The following is an 11278-nucleotide window of genomic DNA, read 5'->3' on the forward strand; positions in this document are numbered from 1 at the left end:
TAGTAAACTCCATCGAAGTACTCGAGCGTTCAGCTGTTTCGCCCGTTGGATATAACTCAGAGGCTGGTGGTCTGTCTGGACACAAAAATGTACTCCATATAAGTACATGGAGAATTTCTGAATTCCCCATACCAACGCGAGACATTCGCGTTCGATGGTACTATAGGAAGCCTCCCGTGGAAGTAGCTTTCGGCTGGCATAAGCTGTGGGGTGGAGCTTGCCTTCGTGGGCCTGCATGAGCACGGCTCCGAGACTTGTGTCCGATGCGTCCGTTCGAGGTACGAATGGTTGGTGCAAATCTGGTAGCCGTAGTATCGGCTCCGTCGAGACATGTTGTTTGAGACTTCGAAAAGCCTCCTCGTGGGCTGCTGTCCATTTCACCGAGTTAGCTTCGCCCTTCCGAGTTAAATCTGTAAGGGGAGCGCTGACTTCTGCGTAATTCGGGATAAATTCCTGATAGTACCCGGTCAAACCGAGGAAGGCACGCACTTGTCGCTTGGTTGAAGGACGTGGTGCAGCTTCGATCTTGTCGAGTGTTTTCCCCAGTGGTTGCAATCTGCCCCTGCCAACTCGGTGTCCCAAGAAGTCGATTTCTTCTACCCCAAGTTCGCATTTACTGGGGCGCACTGTAAGCCCAGCCCTCTGTATGCGCTCAAAAAGCAGTCCCAGAGACCTCAGGTGCTCTTCCCATGTCTCGGTGGCTACCAGTACATCATCGTAGTAGTGGTCCACACCGGGTATACCTTCTGCAACCTTCCGCATCAACTTAGCAAATACAGCAGGCGCTGTCTTGATGCCGAATGGCATGAAGCGGAACTGATATAGTCCCGATGTCGTCGAGAAGGCCGTCTTCGCTTTGGACTCTTCGGTCAGCGGGATCTGCCAATAGCCCTTCACGAAGTCGAGCTTCGAGAAATACTTCTTCTTTCCCACTGTAGCAAACACCGCGTCAGTTCTTGTCATAGGTTCGGAGTCGGCCACCAGAACGTTGTTCAGGCGTCGAAAATCGATACACAGTCGATTTGTCCCGTCGGGTTTCTTTACCAAAATGACTGGCGAATTATAAGGTGACTCTGATTTCTCAATGATGCCGAGCTTCTCCATCTCCCGCACCTCTTTCTCTACACCTTCTCGCGTTGCAAAGGGAAGAGGGTATTGTTTCACGTGGACGGGGTTACTCGTGGTGAGTTCGAGGTTGCAGTGGACCCAGTCAGTTTTGCCCGGGACATCCGAGAAAATACGAGCGTGTTCCCTGACAATTCCTTGCAGCTGTCCGATCTGCTGAGCGTCCAGTTTGTCGGAGAGCTTCACGTCTTCTTCCCCTTCTACTTTCAGCCAGTCAGGGGTTGGAATATGCTCGTCCTCGCTTGATTCCACAACACCAAATGTCACGTTGCACACCTTGGTGGAGGGGCTGTCCCTCTCCTCGTATCTTTTTAGTAGGTTGGCGTGGAAGATTTTTCTGCCGCCAGCCGTGTCTATGACGTAGTCAGCTTCACCTTTCTTTTGCCGGACTTCAAAAGGGCCCTTCCATTGCAGCAGCAGCTTGTTCGTGTCGGTTGGAAGTAAAATCAGTACCTTGTCTCCGGGGTTGAAACTCCGCTCCTTCGCCTTTCGATTGTACAGCTTCGTGTACCGTGCTCCGGCTTTTTCCAACTCCTCGTGTGCCAGGCGGCACGTTTCCTCCAAACGATTCCGAAGGTCAAAGACATGCTGGTACGTCGTCTTAGCTTCTTCAGTCAAGTTGGCGTTCGTCCACAACTCCTTCAGTATCGCCAAGGGTCCCCTCACATGGCGGCCGTAGAGAAGCTCGAAGGGTGAAAACCCCATACTGGCCTGCGGAACCTCCCTATAGGCAAAGAAGAGAGGTGCCAGGTAGCGGTCCCAATCTCTCGGTTTTTCGGCGCACATGCGCTTCAACATTAATTTTAAGGTGCCGTTGAATTTTTCCACCAAGCCACTCGCCATGGGGTGATATGGGGTGGTGTGGAGCTGGCGCACGGAAAGGAGCCGCGCTACTTCCTTCATCAGGTCCGATGTGAAGTTCGTGCCACGGTCGCTCAGTACCTCGCGGGGGACGCCAAATCGGGAGAACATCTCGACCAGGGCTTCGGCCACTCGCTCAGTTTCGATACTCGGGAGCGCCACTGCGTCTGGATACCGGGTGGCATAATCCATCAAAGTCAAAATGTATCGGTTCCCATGCTTTGAGGGCGGGTGAATCGGTCCCACTATATCGATCGCCACTCGCTTGAACGGGGTGTCGATTATGGGTGCCCTCCCCAGTGGAACATGTGGTACACGGCCCTTTGGTACGGTGCGCTGACAAATGTCACATGAGGCGACGAACCTTTTCACGTCAGCTGTGATGCCTGGCCAAAAGAACTCCTCCGAGATCCGGTCCTTCGTTTTCTGCGTGCCCAAGTGTCCTGCCATTATACCATCGTGTGCCGTTTTAAGCACAGCCTCTCGGTGGCAGCGCGGAACGACTAATTGGCGTACAAGCCGTCCGTTGGCCTCTGTGTACTGTCGGTACAGCAGTCCCTGTTCTTGTTTGTACTCGATGATTCCCTTCTCATTTCGACATGTTTGTTTTCTGCCGATCTTCTCAAAACACTGTTTGAGTGTCGCATCTCCCCTCTGCTCGCAGCCATAGTTATCTCCCGGCAATCCCGCCGTGGTCCCAGGCGTACGAAGCTTGGCAAATTTTCCCGGCTGTGCGTGCGCTTGGAACGGGTTATAGCTGCTGCCACAGGCTCTTCTCTTAACTCCTTTGTCGCGACTGGTTTTTCAGTCTGCTTTCTGGGATCATTGGGAGGTCTTACGCCCTCGATATTGCCCAGAATGAGGTCATACAGTGGATCATGCAGACATAGTGCTGTCAGATTGCCAGTAAAGTAGGGGGTGTTAACCTCAATCCGTGCTTCGGGCAGCATCCTCGCTGTTCCGTCAACCAAGTAGACGAGTCTGCTTGTACCTGTCAGCTCGTCTTCCTTCACCAACTTCCTCCGCACGATTACTGTGTTGCACCCCGTATCCCGCAACACTGATATGTCTGTGCCTTGGAGGGTCCCTGTGGCCACTGGTAGGTTCTCGGCCAGATTTTTCGGCGGTGTCGCCCTTACGGCGTTGACGACGGGGACTTTTTCGCCATTCCTAAGTTCGACATACCCGTCGCATATGGGATCCTCACGCGTTTCCCTTGGTGCGTAGAGGCAGGATGCCTGGAGAGAGTTATTTGCTCCTGACCGGCAGTCGTTTGCCCTATGTCCTTTTTTCCCACACTTGAAGCAGACGATGGCTACATTAGCGGCAGGTCTGTTGCGACACAAGTGCGGTGGGTGATTCCCACGATTGCAAATATAGCACCTTGGTAGTGGTGAGTGGCTGTTGCCTCCTTTTTCGTATTTCCCCTTTTCGTCCGTTATGGGACCATCTTTCTTTGTTTTCGCTAGGCTTGCTCCACCCTGAGCTTCCAAAAACTGGTCTGCCAGCTCAAGCATGTCTTCCAGGGATTCCGCCCTCCTTTCTTTCAAATATAATGCCAGGTTCGAACCACATCCATGCAAAAACCTCTCTCTAATCAACAATGCTCGGAGGGACTCGAATTCTGTCTCAGTTTTGGACAGCTCAACCCATCTATCGAAGTAATGTCTTAAGCGGGCCGCATATTGTGTTGCTGTTTCACCCCCTACTGGCCTCTCCTTATTAAACTTGTCTCGGAACCCATCTGCCGTGAAGCGAAAGCGCTTCAGGAGGGCGGTTTTAACCTTGGTGTAGTCCGCTGCATCTGCAGGCGGTAGCCTGCCATAAACACTTAGCGCCTCTCCTGTAAGACATGTCGAAAGCGCCGTCACCCATTGGCTTTCAGGCCACTTTTGCCCTCTGGCGATGCTCTCAAACCGGCGTATAAACGCATCTAAGTCGTCCCTTCCTTCGTCAAAGGTGACGAGCAGTCTACCTGCGTGTATTCTCAAACTCGGCTCCTCCCCGGCATCGCCGTGCTCACTGCTGGATCTGCTCACACTGCTACTCTCATTGAGGCGAATCTTTAATTGCAGTAACTGCACTTCCCGTTCTCCGGCTTCCCTAGCCGCTTCCCTTGCCGCTTCTCGTTCTTTCTCCCTTTCTTGGCGCTCTCTCTCTCCTTTTCTTCGCGTTCTCTTTCCCTTTCTTTTTCCTTTTCCTCCCGGGCCCGTGCCCGCTCTTCTCTGGCTAACGCCTGTTCCTGCTGCTCCTTAATCCATTGTCTCAGTTCGGCGCCCTCGAGGCCTAACTGTTTACCGTGCGCGATACACTTATCCAAATCTATACACTCCATACTGCAACTGTCACTAAAATGCCACTATAAAAACAGCGCAATCATTGCAGGATGCAACTGCTTCAACTGTGCGGCTCTATCACCACGCTGTCCGCACGGTTCTCGTTCACCCCTCACTGTCTTACTCTTGTACGGAACATCCTGTCTCGCGGACGCCAGTTTTGTTACAAGCTGCCACTCTAGCGTCGCCAGCGCGAAGTCGGCGACGGGAATGACAGCAGGTTGGTTCGTTCCGTACGCAAGCAGAGACAGTGAAGAGATCGGAGACGTGGGAAAACAAAACAAACTTTACTCTAGGGATAATGCAGCACACAGGATCTAATACAACACTTCAATACAACTAACAAAATACATCGACACTTGATACAACTAAAGAAATATATAACAGAAACAATAAATCAGCTTACGAGAGAGAACTATTACAAACTACACAAACTAATAACAATAGAACGACGGAGTAGAAAGTTCGAAGATATAAACAGGTGAAGGCATACGTGTGATGACCGGCAGCGTTGCGTCCCCGACGATCGGATGCGAGAAGTCGAAGAGAGTTCTGGCACGACTGCGATGTCGGCGGTGTTGCAACGCTGGTGGCTCCGGGAGGCTAGTGCTTGCAGGTGACTTCGAGCAGGTTGAGCTAACTCGAAGCGAAGTCCCGATGTCTACGTTGCAGACGTTAATATCGCGTCACAGCTAGACGAACGGCTAAGTTTAGGTGGCCAGCCGATACAGAACCACACTAAAAACTTCTAGAAGAGATGCTTCTTGATCTGTTTCTACACCATCTTGGTCAGCGACTAGTCTGCCTAGCAGGGCAAAATCCTGCGCTTAAATCCCCCTCGTGTCTCCTTGCTCTCTTCCTTGGGGACAAGAGACCTCTACCTGGGTCCAATCATGCGCGTTTAATTGAGGGGAAACTCCGCCCCAAAAATATTTTGACCCCGCCCCTTTTTAATAGGTAGAGGGCCCGCAACTAGCGAGAGTGACAACCTCTCGGGTTGTTGTCATACGGCTTGGCCACCAGAGCGTTTCCCACGCTTTTCTCCGTGGGAACGGTCAACCACTTAGCTCTCAGCCGGGCGTCTTGTAGTCTAATCCTTGTACGGAGTATACCGCGGCCTTCTACGACCTTGCAGACGTCGCCACAGTTACAAAAGGATTAACTGTCGGCGGCGACGTTCTAAGGAGAGCACCCCATTTTGCACTTATCGGTTCCCTTTCATGTGCCGCCGTTTCTCACGGTCAGTCGGGGAGTACGGCGCCCGTTAATTGCCGTGACGCGGTGTCGCCAAAAATAGCCGTCCGTGACACACAGATAGCTCAACATTATGACGTCTCGTCACGTCATCATGACATCACACGGACCACATGTATCTTCGTTTGGGCAAAGGTGGGCTGATAACAGAGGCAATGCAAAACCAGGTAAGGTGCAGAAAGTTTGCAATGTCTTCGATCTTGGAGGCAGCACAGAACCACGTTAGGTGCAGATAGATTTAGGAAGTGGGGGAGAGCGGAACGATACATCGATTGTGTAAAAAAGCACACGGCTTTCATCTTTCAGTCACCTTAGGTGAATGGATAACAGACTCCGTGAGCTTTGTATATCGTATCAAATCACGAAACTCCTGAAGCACGAGCATCGCCGTGAAATGATTACGTGCAGGGAGCTGACGAGGAGCTGGTGGTTCTCGAACGGCACCCAGTGTGAGGAGTGGCGCTTCCCGCAGGGTCTGTGCCCGGCGCAGAAAAGCTCGGTGTTCTCGAGCGCACGGCAGTGCAGCGAGAACTGCCTGAGACCGCGGGACAAGCTACATTGCTGCCACAGACCCGAACCTCTCGTCTGCACCCTCGGGCAGCTCAAGTACCCGTTTTTTGCAGTGGTCGGCTACGACGGGCACTTCCGGTGAGTCGTGTGGGCGCGAATGCGCACGCAATCTGATGAACTGTTCTTTCGGTATAACCTCCATTATGGCGTTTCTATAGAAACGCAAAGACAGAAGGAACCATAGAAAAAGAGAGGTTCTCCACTGTAATTCTCGTATTGTTGCGTATAGGTGCCATCATGGAACCTTACAAACTCCCCCAAGTATAAAATCGTCAGGGAATTCGACAGTCGTGTAGTGCATTTAGGTAACTGATAGTGATTCTTAATGAATATCGGCAGATAACAAAGCCAAGGAAGGTATAGAGGACGTATGAAGTGTACACGAGTAATTACAACACAGACGGGAGGATAATAAAGTGGAGGAATAAGATAGCTTGCCACCGGCAGGGTCTGAACCGGCAACCTTCGGATTACGCAACCGATGCTCTCATCAACTGTGCTACGGCAGCAGTCGTCCCCTCATCCACTTGTATCCTGTATTTACATGCACGAAAACCCGTGAGTGTTAGGCAGCGCCACTTGTAGCTACCACAGCGAGTGTGGCGCACTCTTCCCTTTACCAGATGCCATTACGTAGCGAACAGCTGACAAATAAGCCCTGGCATATTATACCTGAAGGCATCAGATTTGCGGAAATGAGTATCTCGGTAAAAAATAAGAAAATTTGAGGGCTAGTTTTTTTGTGCGACACAACCTTAATCAAATCCAGCAGGTAATGAAACCAAGAAAGGCATAGGGTACTCTAGCTAGTATTCTGTTTGAAGAGTATCGATGTATTTGTTATACAGATGCGAAGCAAGTGATGTGAAAGAAAAAACAACTTGTCAAATTAGTAAGATAATAAAATCGGGCACGTAATCCGAAGGTTGCTGGTTCGTTCCCGCTGGCGGCAAGTTGTCTCTATATAGTTCAATTAGCTTTTTTTGCGTGACATTATCGTGATTACAACAATACCGTACACTTCGAACAGTATAATCAACGCTCCCTACACCTTCTTTAGCTTCATTATCTGCTGGTTTCTCGTTAAGGTTGTGTGAAACAAAGAAACTAACCCTCAAAAGTTCCTCCATTCACAGCAGCGATGCTCTGCAAGAGCATTGACGTGTGGAGCGTCTCCTTTGTCTGATACACTCGCTAGGGGGTTCTAAAGGTTACGGTGCTCATCGATTCCCTGCCGCAGAGATTGTGGGTGAAAGGCTAAAGTTGAGGTCCGTGTGCTCTTATTTCGGTGTCCGTTAACGAACTCCGCATAGCCGAAATTTTTGGAACCCTAAATGTTGTGGGAACTTCGGCCATATAAGGGCTCCTCATGGTCATATCGTTGTATTGGAGCGTAGAACACCAACACTTATTATTATTTGTCGAATACAAGCGGAAATTCAGACGCTTATGGTGGCGAATAAAGCCGGGCACACCCCGGAAGCAGTGTCACTCTCTCTTCCGCCCTCGGTGTGATGTGTCAGCGTCTACAAATGTAGAAAAAAAAGAGAGCTGGGCTTGTTGGTTTAAAAGTCAGGCCCGCGTGGAACGCGCAGCACAGTCACAGCGAAAGCTGGAAGAGTGCCCTTTCAGAGCTTTTTCTAAACACTCTTGGGTAACTGCTACAAGCACACAACCTGGGTACCCACTACGCCATAAATAATCATAATTTTTGTCTAGTAGGCCAGCATTCGCTATAGCTACACTTCATCATTCTTTGGAGAAGCGTGTTATCCGCCACACACTCGCTAGAAATTTCGCGCAATTTTTTTTATGCAATGGCCGACGACGACGAAGAATTGTGAACAGTTAATAAGCGATCAAGAACAAGTTTTTGTAATGGGTTGGGGCACCGGACCCCGCACTAGTTACGCAATTTGCATTGCGTGATGCTGGGTTGTTCCTTTGACGTTCTAAAACGCTATATCACTCCCGACATCATACCTGCCTAAGACCAGTTTAGAAACGAGTTACAAGCACCAGCATGGCTCAGTGTTATACAATACTCGGCTGGCGCGTTGCGGACCCGGTTTCACATCCCACTGTGTCCTTGGTGTTCTTTATTTACTGAGTTTTTTCTTTCTAATTTCTTGGGATACCTGTTACGGACACTGGAGGCGGTGGTGGCGGACAACTACGGAGCCGAACGTGACCCGTGTTCTGATTTCATAACAGCTTTCGCTGTAATATACTTTTTCCAGACGACTCGACATGCAAGCACTGACACGACAGAGAAGTCGGAACACCACAGGGTTAGTACGCCTCTGTGGTGCCTTTGGCTTCTCTCTCGTGATTGCGTGCCCAGTCTTTTAGAATGTTTACATGGGCCCTGATTCCCCGTCTTGATTCATCCCCTCGAGGCGCATTAGTGCGATTCGCTTTCGTATAGCGTTTTGTCACTGCTTATACACAGAAGCGACGTGCATATAGAAGCGCAATACCACGTGTCGCATTCCCGTAGAGACAGCTACTGTACAGGCGTCGCTTCCACGCTCTATCACTGTATCGCAGGTGCCTCGAGGCGACCACGAGTACGCTGGCTGGCTACCAGTGCCTGATTGGTGCCAACCGGTTCGACACGATAGACGCGTGCAACAGCACCTGCATCGACAACAGCGGCGACCACGAGTGAAAATCGCCGTCGCACCAATTCGATTGTCTGTGCCCACGCCACGCATACAGCATCCATTTGCTCATCGCGGCCATCTACCTTTAGATGCGTGGGTCATGATTAACAGGAAGAGTAAACTGACGGTTTTGGTTGAACAAACCTAGCAACGATCGCCTTTAATCACATACTCGACGCCGCCACGATGCACCCGTTGACTAATTCATAAGCATATCTATCTATCTATCTATCTATCTATCTATCTATCTATCTATCTATCTATCTATCTATCTATCTATCTATCTATCTATCTATCTATCTATCTATCTATCTATCTATCTATCTATCTATCTATCTATCTATCTATCTATCTATCTATCTATCTATCTATCTATCCATCTATCCATCTATCCATCTATCCATCTATCTATCTATCTATCTATCTATCTATCTATCTATCTATCTATCTATCTATCTATCTATCTATCTATCTATCTATCTATCTATCTATCTATCTATCTATCTATCTATCTATCTATCTATCTGTCTGTCTGTCTGTCTGTCTATCTATCTATCTATCTATCTATCTATCTATCTATCTATCTATCTATCTATCTATCTATCTATCTATCTATCTATCTATCTATCTATCTATCTATCTATCTATCTGTCTGTCTGTCTGTCTGTCTGTCTGTCTGTCTGTCTGTCTGTCTGTCTGTCTGTCTGTCTGTCTGTCTATCTATCTATCTATCTATCTATCTATCTATCTATCTATCTATCTATCTATCTATCTATCTATCTATCTATCTATCTATCTATCTATCTATCTATCTATCTATCTATCTATCTATCTATCTATCTATCTATCTATCTATCTATCTATCTATCTATCTGTCTGTCTGTCTGTCTGTCTGTCTGTCTGTCTGTCTGTCTGTCTGTCTGTCTGTCTGTCTGTCTGTCTGTCTGTCTGTCTGTCTGTCTGTCTCGAGATCTTCCCTTCCTCGAGGGAGGGAGGATCCTCCCTCAGGGTTGTCAAACCCTGAGGAAGTTTCCATTTCCTCAAGGTGGTTGGACTATCCTAAGGAAACCACCCTCAAGACCTGAGGGTGGTTGGACGAGTAATACTCACTGGTCATAGACAGATTTAGTTGCGCGTCCTCAGTAGTCGCGCGGACGCAGCCTCCAAGTGCGAATAGCCGGCAGGCTGTGTCCGTATGGCTGCTGCGGACGCGAAACTAAATCTTGTCTAATGTTGCAATCGTGTTGCGTACGTCGTCAAACCCTTTCCGCCAGACGTGTGGCACGTACGCGCGGGTAGGTATGTGCCACAGGTGATTGACAGCTTGTATCTAACCGGGAACGACGAGAACAGACGTGTGTAATTTTAACGCATGAACGCCACGAAAAAGCCGACATCGGCAGCGTTGACGCGGCCAACGCAATGAATAAATGTCAGGGTCCCAGAAGAAATAAAACCACAGCATTCTGCGTGGCAATGAAGTATTCTACCACACATGCACGCAAAGTCTCGGAACTACTTTTCAAATAGACGCTAATGTTTCTGAAACGTCAATTGTGGTTGCAGTGCTAGTTATCGAATTTTACAAACAATACATATGTACTGATACGATAGAGCCATGACGTCTTGTTAACGTGAATTGTACTTAACCGCCATCCACTGAAGTTCATTTATGTAGCAGTGTCCAGGACTACCATCCTCACGAGCATCAGCGCTTCTTATAAACTTACCGCTTCTGGTGTTGCTAATATCGATGTTGCTGTTATCATGACGCTACTCTAAACCGGTTATATAAAATATATGTGGCTGTTTAACGTGCGTGCGTGCATATATACACAATTTCAGCGCCACTTTGTAACGTTTCATTCAATAAATAAATTACAAAAAAGTCACCTTCCGTTCATATGATTCGCATAACATCGACTCCCAAGCTGCTAGGGATCCACCAAATTTTTTATAGCGCCCATAAGTGCTCATTTGTAGCGTTGGTGCCAAAGTGCCTAAATGGCCTATAAATGCCTACCTACAAAATTGGTGCCTGTATGAACATTATGTAACCTCGCATATAACTTTGGAGTAGAGTTCGAGACCACCACACATGTTACCGGCCTAGAATGACTGTTTCAAACTCTACGGAATTCACAGCTCCTTTAGTTAACGAATTACCGGAACAAAACCGCTAGAACCAGTGAAATTGGATGTGCCGGCCACCATACACCTCCGCGCTGACGTGGTGGGAACGTCTGGCGAATGCTAAACCGAGGAGAGCCTTCAGGAGATAGGAGAGTGAAAAAGAAAAAAAAAATTAAATATACGCACGCGCCTTTTGTTACAGCAGCGCTTTAAGGTAGAGGTTTGCCGAGTTTCATGGATAGAAAATTGTAATCATAAAACGCATGCACTGTTTTCGTTTTTTTTCATCACCTCTATCATAGGCTTAGCTCCCAAAACTCGTACGCCGATTTG

At 48.7% G+C, this 11278-nt stretch overlaps 1 protein-coding gene across 1 annotated transcript in view; it reads left to right on the top strand.

Moving 5' to 3' along the window:
- LOC142770030 (uncharacterized) overlaps window positions 1-8955 on the top strand; it is a 36488-nt gene extending 27533 nt beyond the window's left edge. Inside the window, exons 3-4 of the mRNA XM_075872667.1 lie at window positions 5985-6224; window positions 8697-8955. Of these exons, the coding sequence (XP_075728782.1) occupies window positions 5985-6224; window positions 8697-8817 (361 nt within the window). The 3' untranslated portion in view covers window positions 8818-8955. The remainder of the gene's footprint in view (window positions 1-5984; window positions 6225-8696) is intronic.
- Window positions 8956-11278: the final 2323 nt, after the last annotated feature.

Source organism: Rhipicephalus microplus, chromosome 1 (genome assembly GCF_043290135.1).
Source record: "Rhipicephalus microplus isolate Deutch F79 chromosome 1, USDA_Rmic, whole genome shotgun sequence".
Taxonomy (NCBI): domain Eukaryota; kingdom Metazoa; phylum Arthropoda; class Arachnida; order Ixodida; family Ixodidae; genus Rhipicephalus; species Rhipicephalus microplus.